We start from the raw sequence: 20172 nt of genomic DNA, 5'->3' as shown, positions 1-20172 counted from the left end.
CGCGGCCGCGGCAGTGGGTCTACCGGGAGCCTCTGGTGCTGTTGTTGGAGTGTTGCATCACTGTAGTTGCAGTGGTGGTGATGTTGTGTGCAGCAGGCGCAATGGCAGGCACGGTCGCGGTCGCGGCAGTGGGTCTCTTGGTAGACTTTATTCCCAGGACTGTGCAGCAGTCAGGTGCCACAACGTGTGGTGAAATCCGGAGCAGAGACCCTGGAGGAGGAGAATCAGAGGAGGCCTCGCCAGGGCACACAGCGCCTCGCTCAGTCCGGTGGCTAATGATGCGGCTGTCAATGCAATCAATGCTGTCAATGCTTTGACAATGCTGTCAGTGATGCGGCTGTCAGTGCTGTCTGAGCAGAGACCCTGGAGAAGGAGCAGCAGAGGGGCCTCGTCAGGGCACATGGCACCTCGATCAGTCTGGTGGCAAAGATGGGGTTGTCAATGTTGTCGGAGCAGAGATCCTGGAGGAGGGGCAGCGGAGGAGGCCTCGCCAGGGCACACGGTGCCTCACTCAGTCCAGCGGCTAATGATGCAGCTGTCAATGCGGCGTCAACCAACCTCCATAGAAGTAGCAGGCGACCGCAAAATGGCCTCGCGAAGGGCGCACAACGCCTCCTCGAATCCTGATGCTGTGGATGCGTTAGGGGGGGGGCTCCAGAGCTCCTGCTAGCAGAGGAGAGCAGGAAAAGGCTCACTGCAGAGGGAGGGGAGGAGGCAGCGGAAGAGAGATGCAGTAGATGAAGGGTCCGGTTAAAGCTGAGATTTGGTCTGTAGGTGCTCCCAGGGATATGAGAAGGAATCGTGGAAGCTGAGTTTAAGAAAATTTTTATAAACACTGCAAACACGTGGTGTGTGTCAGCCTGATGTGAGGAGACGACGGGTCAGGCAACCGAGCCTCTGTGCCCCCTGGTGGCCAAACAATGCATCAACAACCTTCCATGCACCTTACTGACGTTGCACTACAATTAATAGCCTGTTCAATGCACTTGCCATGAATCAAAACAGAAAGCTAGATCCCGGCACAAGCCCTCATGTAAGTAGGAGATATTTATGGGGCAACAATGAATGCAGGAAATTCTTTCCCTCCCCAATCAAAAGTGCCACACCAATAACGCAAATTATCAGATTTTTCACTAGCCCTGCTTCTGACTCATTTCACACCACTATCAGTCCTCAGCCCTCTGTAATAGATAAGCCAGTAATCAGGCGGGTGTGCAGAATTAACATATATTTATTATTAGGTATAAAAAATCAATACAGCACAAGAATGATCATTAGACACAACATCTTACTCTGTGGCACACACTTCAATACAAACCAGTGAACACTATTCACTTTTGGTAATAGAATTCACAAAATATCCAAAACTCAGCATGTGCATTTTCAATCCTGCTCTCATGTTAAAAGACACACAGGTCGAATAAGCCCTTCAAACGATGGGGTCACTCACAGCAGGCCTAATGTAGAGGGAGCATGGTTGGTAGCGCCTACTGCTCTATGCTTGACCAATTACATTCCATCTGTCACAATGGACAACATATGATATCCTCTTTCATTATTTCTTTTTTTTCAGATTGGCAAGACCAATTGATTTGTTATTATGAAAAATACCTCTTCGTGCATTGTTCTTGGCAGCCTTATCTCTCCAACACAAAAATCATTGGATATAAACTACATTTATTTTGGTAAGTATTGCAGATATGTATGACTACAGTAGATAGGCTGTCAGAGTCAAGGATGACACTTAATTTGACTTGTGCTTTCACAAATGGATTGCAAGTTGCTTCTTTTATTTCGTCTTGATTCTATTTTTGCTTATGTATGTTGGCTGTTCATTCTGTTATTACTGTTGTGCATCTTGCGATGCCGTCAATTGAACAAGTAAATAATTTGGGGATTAATGATGAGGAAAGAGAGAGATCTTAATTTTGTGTACCAGTTGTTTGACACTCTAACGAATTTATGTGACAGAGGTATTCGTTGCATAAACTGGAAGCTGTACAAAGGAACAATACCGTACTGCTAAGGAGTGGTGATCACAAACGCTTGTTAAATTTGCACTTATAGTATCTTCAAGATCCCTCTAAGAAATATTACCACCAGAAAAGTGAAATGCTGGCTCAGGGACGTCATTTCACCAAAATGTCAGAGGTAGCGGAAGTGACATCACATGACCCTTGACCTCTGATGACATCACAGAAAGTGATTACATTTGGCCCCACCCCGAAGTGACATCACAGGAAGCGATGGAACACAACCTTTCACCCCTTGACAAAACAGGAAGTGGCATCACACAGCATTGTTCCTAAGTACACTAAGAAACATATGGTTACAATATCACTGCAATGTGATATACATCTCATACAAGAATGGATCACCATCATATGTATCGTTAATATCAGTATGTATAGGCCCATATTACCAAATTAATGTTATATAAGCAGATGTCTAAGGGCAAATGATAATGATGTGTTATTATATAGCATTTACGCTTAAGCGCTTTATACAGAACAAATATACATACAATATCACCCAACCTGTGTTGGTACTCATTCATCAACCTTAGCAGGATGAAAGGCTGAGTTGGCCTAAAGAGGATTCGCCCCAGCAACCTGCAGATCACACACACACACACATTGCAGCAGTGAGCGCTCAACCCACTGAGCTAGCTTACCGTTTAGAGCTATCTTACTGCCTACTGTAAAATGAGCAATTACATGTCTGAATGCTCTGAAAGGCAGAAAGCAAATTACGCTCTGTAGTGGATGCCATTAAACTGGTAACAGAGATTTAACAGCATGCCAGTTCACCTGCAGGCAGAGACGTTTTTATGGGAGGGCAAAATGGGCACTTGCCCAGGGCCCCCACCTTGGAGGGGGCCCCACAAGGCCAGCTGACCTGAAGAAGTAAGATTCTATTGTTCACCAGTCTTAAATAGCACACGTCAGGATATTTTATGGGATGCTGCTAAGGCTCTAAACACCTTGCGTTTCTGTTTTGGCAAATGCATTCTGCCTTATCAATTCATCATGTATTGCTTTCTGTGTTCACTCTGGTATACATAGTTTGTGTGTTCCTTATGGCACAACTCTGGAGCATTATTTCCTTCCTGTGGGAATTATGTTGATCATGTGCAATAGGCAATGGTGAAAAGCATATTGATAAATTGAGTGCCACAATGGTTCAGAAGTTAGCTCAGTGTGTGAAGCATCTATTGCAGAGATAAGTGGTCACGTGCAACATTACAATATCACATTCCAGCCAGGCTGGCTGAGCCTTTCCTATGTCTGAAGTTTATAAATCTGCCTGCATATGTACTTGGTTTTGCAGTACAACATCTGCTATTATCAGCAATGTACCTGTACCAGATAGGGGTTGCTATAAAAACGAACATATCATCTGTATGGTGAAGATCTTGGAATTTTTATGTTCTGGTGGGGTGTTGTAAAACCTAGGCAATCGTCTCCAACAAGGGCATAAACTGTTTGTCCAAGAGGTGAATAAGTATCCAAATTCAAGACTATGGAACGACAGTGTTCATGTTTGTATCCTGGACGACACAAGCAGACGATTCAGTGATCCTGATCAAATATTCTAATATATCTTACATTACTGTGCTGCCTTCTGTGAGATTTGCCTTCTTGCATGCTGCCGGTATCATTTAGCCCATTATTTGATCTTTCTTTTTTTATTTTTTTTATTTTTTTATTTTTTTATGGGTTGTTACAAACCTTTAAAAAATATGAATTTACATGTTCTTCATTCAATTAAATACATTGTGTAAAATAAAACATAAAACATTTCAGACTAACTGACTGCATATTGCACTATTACACTATAGCCAAATCCTCTAAATAAAAATAAATTTTTAATTAAAAATCCTTATTATGTCCTCTAAAAAAAAAGTCAAGGCAATTGTCAATCTTCTGTTTCAATCTTCAAAAAACAACGCCCACCAGTCTTCTGCACTCAGCGTTTGCAGTCCAGATATAATGTTTCCAAGCTGTTTTGTTCCTTCATCGATTAGGGCGGTGCAGAACAACATCAGATGTTTTAAGGTCTCCTCCTGCAAATTACATAAACAACACTTTTTGTCTTAGATCACATCCTTATCCGAGTACGCTATATTTCTTTGGTCTTGAAAGCGTTTAAATGAAATTTCATGAATATCACCCTACGATGTTTATTAGGGAATCTTTCCATGCATCCCTGGGTCTCATTTAATTTCTTTACTTCCAATGGTATGATCTGCATCCGTTTTTGTTTACGTCTCAGATCGCCTATTTCTGACCAATCCTGCAACCATACATTTGTTTTCACTTGGTTCGGATTTGTTTGAAGCATTTCCATATTTATGTCATAGTTTTCCATTACTTATTCACAACGTTCTGACCACTGTGACAGCATGTTGCACTTTTCCCCTCCGCCTGGGTGATGGAGTATCTCAAATTGGGGCAGAACAGGATCCATAGTCATCTTGCGATAAAGGGACAGCATATTCCAGCATACTCTGGCATTGATGGATAGCAAGTTTAGTTTGTGTCTTATGCATATTGTTGGAATTCCTTTGGACAGCCACAACACCTTGAGCAAAAAATATTTTCCAATGTATACCAAAGCGCGTCTGGACATCCCAGGGCGCAATCTGCGCCATGAATTTAGGCCTGCACTGCTTGCAATCTAGGGCTGGTACCAACAAGAACTTTCCAAATTTTTTCTGTAGGACCGCTGCCTGTATTGCTAATTGACGGCATTTAGCTTTAGTCTTTTAAACCCATATTGTGTTGTTTATGCTCGAGTTGATTGTCATGCCCAGGTATCTAGTGTTTAGCACGCTCTTAACAGACGCCTTCCCTAGATACCATATGAACTTTTTAAGTCGAGATTTATTTTTGCTTAGATCTTGGAGAATCATGATTTCCGACTTGCTGGTATTAATACATAACCCATTGTCGATTACATAATGTTCAATTGCATGTAACTTGCGTTGCAACCCTATTGGGGTGGAATCCAACAGGACTAAGTCGTCGGCGTATAAAATCAAACTAATTTCCTTACCTCCTATTTTTGGATTGAATGAGGAAGTGTTCTCAATAGCGTCTCCTACATCGGATATGAATGGATTAAATACGATAGCCGCCAACGGACAGCCGTGTTTTACACCACAAAACATTTTGATTGAGCTTGACAGGGTGCCTCGCCGGTCTAATTGAATTTGTATATCGCTGTTCGTGTATAATTCTTTGATTGCCAACAGCAGGCTGATCAGACAGTTCCCCTTTTTCATCTTTTCCCATAAGATTTCGCGGTTAATGCTATCAAAAACATGCGAGAGATCGATGAATGTGAGGTAAACACATTTCCCAGCTGTTATAGCTTCCATCTTCATGATGTTTAGTATTAAGAGGTTTAGCCTGCATCCAACACCTTTCACAAACGCAGTTTGTCTTGGGTAAAACCGCTGAGCTGACTTGATCCAATGGTAAGTTTCTGTTGCAGTAGCGTGGCATACACCTTCCCTAGTACGTCCAGTAGTGCAATTGGCCTATAATCTTTAGTATTTGCCCGACTTCACTTTTTAAAAATGGGGACGACTGTTGCACTTTTCCAGGATTTTGGTGTTACTCATTCCCTGGTGATTCTAAGAAACATCAACATACATAATTTAGCCCATTTTCAGGATGTTTCTTAAGGGTGAAATTTGTCAGGCCATCCAGTCCTGGACATCTAGAAGAGCTAGAGCTTTTAATGATGTCTACAATATCGCTTTCTTCAAAGTCAAGATCCCATTCCTCTACGCGTGGGAGTACAAGTTCTTCATTTGTGCCCTTCTTTGCATACAGTTTGGCGTAGTGCCGTACCCATTCTATTTCATCCACAATGTTAACTTGTATAGCAGAATCTGGGCAGGATTCTTCATTTATAATCCTCCAGAATTTGCGTGCAGCTTTATCTGCTAATCTCTTCAACATGCTCTCTGCATCCTGCTGTTCAAGGAGTGCCCTGTGCGCCATTAACCAATTCTTATACTTTTCTCTTGATAGATCTTACTTGTGTAGCTCACGCTTTCATCTTTAGTTGTGCACATTGTCAGATCTCTCGCTGCATGGTTCCTTTTCTTTGTGCTAAGTGTATATCAAAGGCATGTTTTGATTTAAATGCGAGATTTCGCAACCCTTGTTTTCATTCCACAAATTGTTTTAGGATGTGTTCATACTCCACGCTATCAGATTTTGTACGATATGCGTCAATCAACGTGTATATTTTAGTTTCTTTCAGTCGTAATCGAATCCTGCTGGACTCAATGGTCACTTTGTGCTCCCAAGTTGATACTTGAATATTTTCATGATCAGCCAATCTTAGCTTAACCGTATTATGGTCGCTCTGTGGCATGTGCACAATTTGCATATTTAAGACGCGTTTGGCTAAAGCAGAGGAGAGAAAAAAGTAATCTAGGATGGACTTTTGGTGGAGTCTTTTCCAGGTAGGTTGCGGGGGTATACCCCCCCTTGTGTTTCCATTCATTAGAAGCATTTCTCTGATCTCCATTTCTTCACACCATCTGGCATTTGCTTGGTCTTTACAGCTTTTCTTATCAGGCTTAACTTGCGGAAGATTAATACAGTTAATGTTTAAATCCCCGCACATGATGATGTTGGGTGAAGCATCCTTCTCATTAAGATCATCGATGAACTGGGTCACTTCATCAATGAAGGGCCAGGAGCCCGTAGCCTGATGTTGCCAATATAGATTTAAAAAGTACATATGATCTGACTTGACCTTTAGGGCTCTTTGCCGTGCAATTCTTTCCTTGTTTTTTTTTTACAGCTGGATTAATTGCCACTTCAAATTGGTTCACCAATGGACAGGATTCTAGCCATGTTTCCAGCAAACACAGCACATCTATGTCTTCTATCCAGTTAGATATCGTCTTAAACAGGTGTGCAAATCCCTGAGTATTCCAAGTACCAAAATTCAGTGTTTTCTTTGGGTAATGTTCCTGGAATTAACTGCGATTACTCCCACCCAGAGCTTTAGCAAGCCAATTCCAATTTCTGCATTCGCCTTCAGTTTGCTTCGCTCCACTGGACACCAATTTAGCTTTGATTTTTTCTCCATTGCCCGCCACGGTAATCTTAATTCGCGCTCCACTTTGAGCGACTTGCAAAGAATTAGTTATCCCTAGGTTTCCCGTATGTGATTTCAGGATGTGTTCCCCAAGTGCCAGTGAGGGATCCACATATCTCTCCATGGGCATGTGTTTGAACAGGCCTGTGCCTGCATTTTAGGTACTTAGGTTTGAGACCCCCATCTTTTGCATATAGTCAACTTTAACTTCAGTGATGTCAAACCCCAGTGACAGTAACGAGGAGACTGAGTCCAACATCATATTGCAGATAATTTTTGAGTCGATATGCAGTTTCACTCTATCATTCTGTGGACCCTCCAAGAATTCAACGGTTTTTATGTCCGTCGATTCGATCGTCCTCAACGCAGGGACATGGTGGAGTAAACGCAAGACGTTTGCTCTGTTGAGGATTAGCCCACTCTGCATTGCAAGAATTCTTTCCAGCACTAGACAATATTTGGACAAGGGCTTCCCATTTAGCCTATTTTTAGGCCCCTTGGCATTAGGCTGGTTAAATGAAGAACTCTCCCCCAATTCACCTTCAGTCACTGGTTTCTCTTTTTGCCCACGACATTTGAGCAACCAAGGATTTACAAAACCAATTTCCACAGCCCCTTCTAACTCTTTCTCCTTGGAACTTTTTGGGTGAGATTCTTCGCATCCATTTGTCCTGTTCAACTGAATTTCGGAGCATAACCCCCATTTTTCTTCGAGCATTAACAACGTTGGATTCACAGGTCTAACTATTGTTAGCAAATGCGATTTTGGTAGATGGTTGTCTTTTTCTTTGATGTTACTGGCAAATGCATTTTATTTTCTTTAGATGTCTTTCTGCTAATGCGCCCCATCATTCTTCATGAGTTATATACAGTTACAATTTTGTTGGATTCTTAGAAGAGTCTCACTTATACCACATTCTGCTAACTCAGGATCCTCTAACATTTCTGGTCGCTCATTATCTTCATATATAGACATATTCATTATTTTGTTGAATAGTTCTTTATACGATTGTCCTGTAACACCTGAATCTATTTTTGGGTTATTCAACTTAGACTTTTCCATTTGCTCTTCTGGGTTTTGAACTCTCCCAGTATTCACAGTCACGATTTTGATGTTACGCAGGAAATTTCTTGAGCTGTTGTTACCCACATCTTTCCTTTTAGTTTGTTTTTTTGTTTTGTTGTTTTGGGGTGCCTCTGACTGTTTTCTTTTGGAAAGTCGAGTTCGCAGAATTAAGTATGAAAAAGATTCCCTCATTAGATCCTTTAGTCAAGTCAATACACTCAAGCCTAACGTCTGGATTCCCGATTATGCCCTCACCATTTTTTGAAGTTGAGGGCTTCGGTGAACTTTGGATGACATTACTAGATGATTGCAATGAGGCCACAGGATTTTTGGCAGTCACAGGTTGGGGAAGAGCTACAACGACTTGCTTCAGTACGTGTGCCTCGGTAACCACAGTCTGTGTGTCCAACATCTGTGATCTATTTCTGACATCCTTAGGAATTGGTACATTTAACTTGCATCGTTCGTACCCGTCTTTACCTGAGACGAGGACGAGACCTGTAAGCTTTTTCTATGGGCGCATATACAGAGCCCCAGATGTAAAGATGATCGGTCTTTGGCATTCAGAGGCTGCTTTTGTTTTAGAAGGCCCATCGCTTCCCTTGCTACTTCGGCAAGGAGTTTTTTGTCCTCACTGTTGTTTCGTTTCTGTTCCGCCAAGATTTTCAGGGAACTCTCCATGGTTTATTTACACAGTTATTTTCTATATTTATCATTTTGGAATTCATAAGCGCATTCAGGGTGGTCAAATCTTTTAGGTTCTCATTCAGCTGCTCGTACAGCTTCAAGAATGGAGTCAGCGTGATTGATATTGCTGGTTGTAATTCCTTCAAAACCATTTTCTCGACAACATCAAAGTCCTTTTTTTCTTCCTTATTTTGTGTATGACCCCCAGTGTACAGCTGCCTTACTTTTGGGAAATCCCGTTCCCCGAATGAGGAATCAGAAGAGGAATCATTTGACTTTTTAGACGAGGTGTTACTTAGATCTTGTGTATTGCTATATTGATTTGTGTGTTTAATCTGTGAACATTTAATGGTTGGGGATGAGCTCACTTCAATTCTTCTCCGTTTCAGAGCCCCACTCTTCCATTTAGTCACTGAAGGCTCTCGGACAGGTAGCACAATTGTCTCTGGCAGCACCCCTCCCTCACTTCTTTCCATTCTGGAAGTCTGTCTTTCGTCATTCTCTTCGATGTTATTATTGTTCTTAGACTCTTGGGGTGAATTTCAGAATTTAGCTGTGTTAAATCTAAGAGCAATTTATTCACAACATCTACGGACTTCCTTCGCTCCACTACTGAGCCTCTGTCTTATCCTAATATAGGCACCAGGGGCTCCCTTCCATCACTGTCCTCTTGAAGCCTGGCTGGATGCCGATTGTCATTATGTTCAAGTTCTTTTAGAGGAAAAACCTCAAATGAGTCATAAAATACAGAACTCAACCTTCTCACATTTTGATCTTGATTCTTTACACCATTCTCTTCACACACCTCAAATAATTTCTTTTCACCTCTTTTTCGCTCGAGAGTAGTAGAAGTCGTACACAAGAGGATGTCGTCCACAATGGTGGCATTTCTGACGGCGGTTCTAATATTAGATACAGTGGGCAGATTTTGTTCCACGTTTTGTTCTTCTACACAGCCGCCCTGCAACACAATTTTATTTGGCGAATGTTCCACTGCACTAGCAGTAGATTTTTTTACAAATGCAACTCCTTACAGCTCCTGTCTCACTTGGTTCTGTATACATATTTTGCTTGTTTCTCCACTGGTTTTCACTGAGGTTGGGACTATTTTCAAACAACCGCGAAATCCATTGGCAGCAGACGTTGAAGGACTTCATGTGAAGCCGCTGCGTCTTCAGTGGGCATTTGGATCTCCACCGCTCGCCAGGGAAGAGCACGCAGGTGAGGGATTACAGCTCCGTCAATCACCAAAGTTGTATTTTGTGTGTCCTTCTCTCTTAGTAAAGAGCGAGTATCATGCACCGATTTTTCCAGTCTCTCACGCGCATCATTAAGTGTTAGATCATGACAACCACCCTGGTTTATTGCTTTACATATACGTTGGGACGGGGCTGCAATTAACAGTCTAAATGCTTCTTCTGTCACCCCCAAGGTATCTGCTGTAAAACTTAATGTACCTTCTGACAAAGTTTCTGTACTGGATATGGCTATTCCAATATCACTTGCAGTCCAGGTGAAGTCTCTTCCAAACCACAACAGGGTTGCATTTGGAGGCGTGTCATGGGCTGTGCTAATTTCGCCTTTGTTCGTGTGGGCATCAACGCCGATTCAGACGCCGACCTCAACCGCACTCCGTTCTGCTTATTACAATCCATGGACCACAGCTGAGGGAGCGGGTGTCTCAGGATACCGTGACAACTCCAACAGCTCCTGAGACTCACAAGACTCTGGTCCGACTCTGCGTCTGCTCCACGGAGGACCCTGGGTTTTAACAGATTGGCTCTGCCTTCATACAACAAAAAAAAAGAAAGAGTAGAGTCACTGAGAAGGAGCTTCCACACTGCTCCACTGCCTGCTCACCAGACTCTGGTCCAACTTCCTATGTAGGCCATTTAGGTGGAAGGGTTAGTAGACAGAAGAGAGCGGACCATATGTTGCAGGCCTCATGCAAGCATATTTTAAGGTCTGCTTGTTTGGCACAAAAAACGGTTTGCTTTTTGGTAAAAGTCAAAGGTTTGCATGCACGTTTATAAATGAAAATATCACAAGCCATTGTATTGGAAGTATTTAAAGCTTTAAAATACAAAAGACAAACCCATATTAAATGTGTTAAATCACATTGATTGGTATCCTTAAATTCCTTCGGTTTGGTGGAGGGGGGCCCCAAAGATGTCCGTGCCCAGGGCCCCAAAAGTGCTTAAAATGGCCCTGCCTGCAGGTCTGGTGCAAAGTTGGCCACAATTCAAGCCTGCGTGGATCTACTTTTCAGGCATCACTCTGAACCATTGGGAGGGTTCATAACTGTGTTATATCAATTAGAGTAGCTCAGGGAAAGCAGAGCACTCACACTGCATCCCGTACTCTGGGCACTCGTTACCTCATTCATGCAAACAAAAATCCTGAACAGCATGCCATGGAGATAGGAAAGCTAGACACATTACAACAAAGCATTAATTGTGGTACAATGAAATCAAGGGCCACTTTATGTGCCATGGTCAAACATTTCTACACTATACACAAGCTTTTAGGCACAAGGATTTTGCCAAGTGACTGGGGACAGCGAGATGGGATGTCTTGTGATGATCGTAACAGAAACAACGGCAGAAAAAACATGCTATAACTGCAACTTGCGAAAAGCAAAATACATATGGCCCTCACTCCGAGTAGGGCAGAAAGGGATACCGGCACCGGTAAGGAGACCGGTGCCGGTAATCCCTTACCGCCCTACTACGAGGTCCCTTAGCGGCTCCCGCTTTGGGCGCCTGGTTTTACCAGGCGCCCATAGCGGGAGCCGCTAAGGGACCAGGGAGCTAATAACGGTACCACAAATTGCGGTACCGTTATTAGCTACTTCCCCATTTCCATTGAGCCCTATGGGGGCTCAAATGGGAATGGGGAATGGAATGTTCAATGGGGACTTACCGGTCCCGCCAGGGTCGGACTACACCGGTAAGTCCCCATTGAACTACACCGGTGCCGGACCCGTTATTGGAGGCAGTCATGGCGCAAATAGTGCCATGACTACCTCCAATCTCGGAATGAGACCCGTAGTCGGAAATGGATGCTTATTCTACTCTAAATGCTTTTTGGAAGTTTTTGTCTGCATTGTGAATGTGAGGTGATTAAGAACGGACTAAATCATTGACTCACTCCCTGAAGTGTGCCTGAAATAAACCTTTAATGAGTCTAGCAATTATTGTATAGAATTCTAGAAAAGGCAAATGATTTGTTATTCCTATTCTTTCTTATTTAGGGTCACTGCTCAAAGTATTACATTTGTGGAACCCCCTGTTTTTTTTTTAAGAGGCCTGAACAAGAAAGGCAGCCCCTCCAGAAACAAAGATCCACATAGCGCTGGCCACAGCCCTGGAGCTTCAATTTTAAAAAAAATATTTTATAAAAATGTTTAGGGGTAGCAAGGGAGACCACAGGGGTAGCAAGGGAGACCTTGGCAACCCCTCACAACCTCAACAGTAGATACGCACCAGGGAGTTCCATATTTCCCTAAAAACATCATTTCTCGCCCCATTATGAGGGAGCAGTTCAAAAAATGGCGCTTCACCTGGGGCGGTAGGTTTTCTTTCATCAGCATTTGAAAAACTGAATTTCATTTATTTCTTTGTGTAATTATCTCTTGCTTACCTTTTAGGAGTTTTTTTTAATCTGTTAAATTATGTTTGCATGACTTGGTTTTCTATTCACTTAGGCCATCAGTTGAGAAAACACGAAAACCATGTTATTTGATTAACACAAGCAAAACATTTCAGAAAATTGACCGAAGCAACCTTCGTATATATGAAAATGCTAATGTCTGGGTGTCAGCATTTTACCCCAATTCGACCTGTTCAAGAACGTCGATGTTCTCCTTTATACCAATGAAAGCAGGTACAGAACCTTTAATTAATGGCGTCTATTTAAAACACTGATTGTTCTAGACTGCTGCATATTTTATTGTTGGCTGCTTTTGTTTTTTGTCGCAATGCTTTGCAATTCTGGCAAGCAGTGTTGTTGGATTTTGTTTATTTTGACCCTTTTAAATGTCAATTCTTAAAGTCATGTACGTTATATACACGGGGCTACTGCAGGGATACAGTACATTGCGCTGAGAGGCTAAGGGCCTAATTCACAGAAGTGTTTTATAATGGCAAAACCCCATTGGAAAACGCTCTGCGAATCAGGGCCCAAGTGTGTACAAGGTAGCAATCCAAATCACTCCCTGCTGGGCTATTATGTATTTCTATGCAAATAGGACGAGCATACTCGTCCTCAGCACTTACCAAGTTAAAGGTCTGTTGTGGATGGCCTACGTAGGGGGATTATGAGGTTGGCAAGACCTTAAGTATTTTTATTAGGCCCAGGGTGACTTTGCAACCCTTATGTTTCCCTGAACAATCCGCTGCACTTTGGTTCATAGGAAAAGATCATGGGGTCGAAAGGTGTCATGATTTTAATGATAATCTCCTCGTCAGCGGATCACCTGCACCGCAGGGGCTGGTAAATGCCCACACGGGGCTGTGGCTGGTTTTGAAACAGAGAATAGTGCTGTGCCAAATGCAAGGTTTGTTATTGGATAGCAGTACTGTCATGGGCCTACCCCTAGAAAATCTGGGAAACAATTCTTGTGGAAATGATTAATACTAGATGTCATCAATAAATTCCATACACACTATTATCACTAAAACAAGAAGCATGTGCACTTGGAATGTAATGTGTTTGTATACTCATAACAAACACATATTAAATGTTCTCACTGTTTTATTTATTCTCATGTACATATATCATAAAATAAGAAAAATAAAATGCTGTAGTAAAACAATAAGCGGTCCCCAATTTTAGCAACTCTTAGCAATGATGTAGTTGAATATTGTCTTAGCATCATTCTCTTCTCCATTTGACTGCTAGGAATTTAAAGCATAAAGCCAATCATTAATGTGTACAACCACCTTAAAGAGACACGTGGACAGAAGTGTCTGTGTGTTTTCTACTCCTCCGACACAGCACTCGACCCATTTGGTCATCCACGCACTTCAAGGTAGGTAACAGTCACTTGCTCTTGCAGCAGCCATCCACTTCCAAATTGTGCTTTCCTGCTGTTGGGGCTTCTCGCTTGTTCCGTCCCTCGCTAGCCTCCATTTCTTTCCTTATCCAGACCACCCAGCCTACCCCCTTCCCCTGCCTGGCCATAACTCTGGTATTGATGGCTCCATGGGAGACATGTGACCAGAGGTTGCCTACTTCTTGGGAACCCCCAGAGCAGCCTTTGCCAGGGCAGCCGGATAAGGGCAAGAGGCAAAGGGCAGCTCCCATCTGGGCAGCTCCCATCCATGTTTGCCCCTGTTAGCCCATGGAAGCCCGAAGATAGACCCAACAGCGACAACCAGGTAAGGTGGTACAGGCAGGGAGCACCATTACTGGGCTCCAGAAAAACTCTCCACTTTTACATTACTACCACACCTGTATTTTGCACTCAGTGTATGATTTGATTTTCAACATGCGTTAAACACAGTTTATTTTCTGAATCCAGGTCTGCTTTGCTTACAGTATATGTTTTAAACCTAGGTGCATTTCGCTCACAGTATTTGTTTTGAATCTAGATGTACCTTGTTCAAAGCAAATGTTTCAATCTAGGTGAATTTTGCTGACAGTGTATGTTTTGATCCAAGGTGCATTTCGCTCACCATATATGTTTTGATCCTTGGTGCATTTCGCTCACAGTATATCTTTTGAACCTAGGTGCATTTCACTCACACTATATGTTTTGAACCTAGGTTCATTATGCTCACAGTGTACATTTTGCTCTAAAAGTATATGTTTGAACTTTGGTGCATTTCTCTCACAGTGTAGGTTTTGATCCAATGCACATTTCACTCACAGTGGGCCTCATTCCGAGATTGGAGTTAGCCATGGCGCTAACAGCACAATGGCTGCCTCCCATAACGGTACAGAGTCCGCCCTCATTCAATGGGGACTTACCGGTCTAGTTGGACCTTTGCGGGACCGGTAAGTCCCCATTGAAAATACCATTCCCCATTCCCATTGAGCCCCTATGGGGCTCAATGGGAATGGGGAGGGTGCAAATAACAGTACTGCAATTTGCGGTTCCATTATTTGCTCCTTGGACCCTTTGCGGCTCCCGCTAAGGGACCTCGGAATAGGGCGCAAAGGGATTACCGGCACCGGTGTCCGTACCGGTGCCGGTAATCCCTTTGCAACAGCCTCAGAATGAGGCCCAGTATATGTGTTTTGAACCAAGGTGCATTTTGCTCACATTAGATGTTTTGAATCTAGGTACATTTCGCTCACAGTATGTGTTTGAAAACTAGGTGCAATTTGCTCACAGTATATGTTTTGAACTGAGGTGCATTTCAGCTTAGGGTGTATGTTCTGAATCTACCAACATTTAAGCACTGTCCTCACAATCTAATTGTAACCGCAATATAGGTAGGGCACTGCTTTTGCAACTTGTCGCATTTTAGGTGCTGTCCTGCCATCCAAACACCGCTGCATGTAGGCACGCTCTTCTGCCTTGGTACTGTTTCACCTCTGCGACAACATTACAGAAACTCACTTTCACACACCCATTTAGCTACACTCAAGGTTTCATCACTCATTTACATCTGGTGCATCCCCATTAGCAGTTGTGTGGAACCTTACCTTACTTCCTAGTTGGCCACTGTGCTGAACCTCACTGAGCCCCCCAGTTAGCCTCTGTCTTGAACTTGCTTTACCTCCTAGTCAGCCAAGGAGTTGAACCTCGCTGCACTTTACAGATAACCATTGTGTTGAACCTCGCTGCGTCTTCCAGGTAGCCACTGTGTTGAACCTCGCTGCACTTTACAGATAGCCATTGTGTTGAACCTCGCTGCGTCTTCCAGGTAGCCACTGTGTTGAACCTCGCTGCACTTTACAGATAGCCATTGTGTTGAACCTCGCTGCGTCTTCCAGGTAGCCACTGTGTTGAACCTCGCTGCACTTTACAGATAGCCATTGTGTTGAACCTCGCTGCGTCTTCCAGGTAGCCACTGTGTTGAACCTCGCTGCACTTTACAGATAGCCATTGTGTTGAACCTCGCTGCGTCTTCCAGGTAGCCACTGTGTTGAACCTTGCTGCGCTTTCTGGTTGGCCACTGTGCTGATTTCTGGTGCACTCTCTAATTATCCATTATGTTAAACCTTGCAGGGTTTACAGACAGCCACTGTGTTGAACCTTGGAGCACTTTTCGTTGACCCCTGTCTTGAACCTTGCTGTGCTTTCCAGTCTGCCATTGTGATGAACTTATTGCACCTTCCAGTGTATGTTTCGTAATTAAGTGTTTTCTTCCCTTACAGTGCTTGTTTTGAATCTGGGTGCATTTCCACTCGGTGGGGGTCATTACTAGTTAAGTGTAAGTTAAATGCATCTGTATTGCCTTATACCGCTGCATTACTGCACTGCCCAATTATGTGCTGAAGGTCAATCTTTTGACTTTTGCCCATTTCTGGCAGAATTACCATGTAATTCTGCTGAATATGACCCGTTGAGTGCTATGGCCTCAAACTAAATGGATTTACTACTGGAAACCGCCCAACTCATAATGATCCCTAGTGTATGTTTTGAAACTAAGTGCTTGTTTTCCTAACAGTGTATGGTTTAAATCTAGGTACATTTCCATACAGTGTCTGCTTTGAGGCTGGGTGTTTTTCCCACACAGTGTATGGTTTTCAATCTGGGTGCATTTCCACACAGTGTATGTTTTTAAACTAAGTGCTTGTTTCCCACACAGTGTATGTTTTGTATCTAGGTGTATTTTCACAGTGTCTGCTTTGAGGCTGGGTGCTTCTCCCACACAGTGTATGGTTTAAATCTAGGTGCATCCACACATACTGAAGGTTCTGAATCTAGCTGCTCCTTTCCCACACAGTGTCTGTTGAATTTAGGTGCCCCACTCTGCCGAGATCAGGGCTGCACATTGCCGCTCCAAAAACCTAGCAAATGACACACACCTCCACCAACTACCCCTCTCCACAATCCAATGCCCACACCCACCATCTCATTCACCCACCTCTCTCCCATATCAGCCAAACTGGCCACCTCTCCCATCCTGCGTCTCTCACCCACCTTCACCTCACAACCTCTAAAATCCACTCCTGCTGCATCCCCCTCACCTCCAGGAACAGAGCTGCATGCTGGCACTCTACTGTCCAGAATATCGGCACCAGCTCCCTCACTTCCAGACACACTCTCCCCCCTGGACCCCACCCTCCCCTTTCAACCCACCAGCCCTCTCCCTCCTACATCAACTCCCAATACCCCTATCTCACGCTTCACCACCCTGGCTAGCACACATTGCTCAACATCCCCTCCCACTCTCACTCACACCCCTATGCCCCCCAAACTACACCCTAAACACACAAGTCTCATGCACCAGAGGAATTCACACACTAAGTCCTCTCCTCAGCTCCTCCCAGGATCCCACCCTACACCACCTATTTATTCCTCCCAACCCTCTCCTCCCACTCCCAACCCTGTCCTGGCTCTCTTCAACTCACGGCTAAAACCCCCCATCCCCTACCAGTAGCCACATACCAATGCCCAGGGAACACTGATGTGCCGCAAACTACTTCCCCTCCAACACCACAACTGATCACAACTCTAATCTCCCTCAGACATCCTCCCTCCCTGACACCCTCCTCCGCCACCCCCCACACCAACGTCCCCTGCCATCCCCTATCGGCCCCTACTTCAGGAACCATACCAGCATTCCAGCATACTCATTAACACCACATCTATCTCAAAAAACAAATACACTTGCCAACCTTATTTCCAATGAAAATCCTGATATCCTATTAATCACGGAAACATGATTCACCAAAGACTAAGGATTCATCGCACATGTGGCTTTCCCACCTGACTACTCACAGAACATGCAAAATAGGCCCAGCAGAGCAGGAGAACTAGCCATCATCCACAAACAACACCTCTCAGTCACAACCACTGAGAATCTACCCAGTAACTCTGAATGTGAATCATTACTAGTAAAGATCCGCCTCCTCCGCTCCTTTACTCACAGCTGGCTCCAGTTATAGCCTGGAGGCCCATCACATATGGGCCTCCAGGCTATAACAGGGACTCCCTACCAGCCACCCTAATCCTGCATCCATCCCTCAATATATTTGGAGATTTCAACATCTGGTTTGGTGTCCCCACCAACCCGATGTCCTGCATGCTAACTGACAACCTGGAAACTCTCAGTTTGATTCAATGATCTCCCTCCCAACTCACGCTGTTGGGCACACCGGCCCTGTTCAGCACATCAGACATACTCTCCAGCCTCCTGCCTCATCCACTAACCTGGACGGATTTCACTACACCATATTTTTCTCTCTCATGCATCCTTCTCTCGCCCCCACCTTACCCTGCCAACGGTTACCAGACAAATGGTCGAACCAATTTGGTCGAAAACCAAATGGTCGATTTTTTTTATTTTTTTATTTTCACTCCTTTTTTTGGTCGGGGGGGGGGTCCCCTCCCAACCCCCTTTTTTTTCTAAAAAACCCTTTTTTTAAAAAAAGAAAACCAGAAAAATAAATATATAATTTAAAAAATAAATTCGACCATTTGGTTTTCGACCAAATTGCGTCGACCAAATGTCATTCGACCAGTTTTAATTTGACCAAATGACTGGACACCCCTGCCAACCCCAGCTCTACACCCCACCCCACATTAGCTCGCTGGAATAAAGTTGTCATAAACCTTGATCTGGCAAATTCCCTCCTAAACACCCTTTCAGCCCTTCCACTGCAAGGTGGATACCCCTGCATCAACCTTTTGAATCCTTGGCTCACCAGGGTCCTGACCATCTCAACAAGACACACCTCTCAGAGATCAGGGTCCATCCCGAAGTGGTACACACCCTCCCTCAAATCCCTTAAAACCATCAAGCACTGCCTAGAGCGAACTTGGAGTACAAACCCCTGCACCTCAAAACAAAATCACTTGTGCAAGAATAAATAGGGCCTACCTGACCAAAATAAGAAAAGACTCCAAAAAATGATCACTGAATTCAAGATCCCGAGCTGCTCAACTCCTCCCTTGCCAGACTCCCAAGCTTTCTGTGACACACTATCTGACCTTACTTGTGGGACTTATCCCTGTTGACCGTTTGACCATTTGAGGCACGACCCCTAAATCTACGTAATATATGAGCAGACTGTATTATCCACGGAATTTGTGTACTTTCAAAATAGGATCTATCTCTCCATACCTCACCAAGATGTGCTATTTAATTTGATGAACTGTTGAACTGTGACATCATTTCGGAAATAATATTACATGCTACTCCACTTGCGTGATGGCAAATATCCATGATTATCATATCACTTTATCAAGATTTCAGGCCTTGAAGATGACCAGTGTGGTCGAAACAAGTGTTGGCTGTTCAGAACCCGATTAAATGTATTTGTGAAATCAACATAAGTGTATCTGTTACCACAGTATCTGTTTTGTAATCCTTTCAGTGACATCTGTTTTGGGCAGTCCGTGAGTTGCCATACTTCCAACCCAATTGGATCACTATCTGACCACTTTCACAACACTGAATTGGAGAGACAGCCCCTCATCCTCTCCAAACTAGCTTTAGTCACTCCCCTTCATCCTGTCCTAGCCTTCCTTGGCCATCTCAGCCTGTCCTCTCCTCGTTCACACCTTTCTCCCAGTCTGACTACCTCAAACTCCTAGCACTGAGATAGTCCTCGAGCTACCCTGGAGATCCTGTTCTATCTACACTTCTGAAATAAATCCTAACTGCAACATGTGCTGGCAACATTGCTTGTGCCATTATGAACAATTCTCTCTCGTCTTGTATCTCATATTTTAAGCCCCTTCTCAAAAAACCTGCTCTCGCCCCCTCCTTCCCTCAAACTACAGACCTATCTCCAACACCTGCTTCATTGCTGAACCCCTGAATCGTACTGCTTACAAGCAACTTGGCCTATTCACAGAAGCCAACATTCTCCTCAAACCAGCCCAATCTCTTTGAGGAACCGAATCCGCTCTTGTTTCCATCTGGGACAATCTAAAAAGAACAGCTGACTCAGAGGGATGCGCTGCACTCATCCTGCTCCATCTATCTTCTGCTTTTAACACCATTGACCATGCAATTCTCATGGACTGGCTACACACATTAGGCATCAGAGACTTTGCCCTAAAATGGATCTCATCATTCCTCTCTAATCAATCGTAAATCATGCTCCTTCTGCCCTACCTGCACCCCTCGCCATGTCCCTTCTCTTCGATCTCTACTTGAGCCCAC

General features: G+C 43.8%; 1 protein-coding gene across 2 annotated transcripts in view; it reads left to right on the top strand.

The window, feature by feature from the left end:
* LOC138511597 (interleukin-6 receptor subunit beta-like) overlaps positions 1–20172 on the top strand; it is a 665901-nt gene that overhangs the window by 292966 nt on the left and 352763 nt on the right. For both annotated transcript variants that reach the window (XM_069627378.1, XM_069627379.1), the window contains exons 4-5: positions 1574–1685; positions 12588–12766. In XM_069627378.1, the coding sequence (XP_069483479.1) occupies positions 1574–1685; positions 12588–12766 (291 nt within the window). The remainder of the gene's footprint in view (positions 1–1573; positions 1686–12587; positions 12767–20172) is intronic.

The sequence above is a fragment of the Ambystoma mexicanum genome, chromosome 6p, assembly GCF_040938575.1.
Source record: "Ambystoma mexicanum isolate Mex_15411 chromosome 6p, UKY_AmexF1_1, whole genome shotgun sequence".
Lineage (NCBI taxonomy): Eukaryota > Metazoa > Chordata > Amphibia > Caudata > Ambystomatidae > Ambystoma > Ambystoma mexicanum.
Note: the sequence above shows the minus strand (reverse complement) of the source record. Positions and strands in the feature narration are given on the sequence as shown.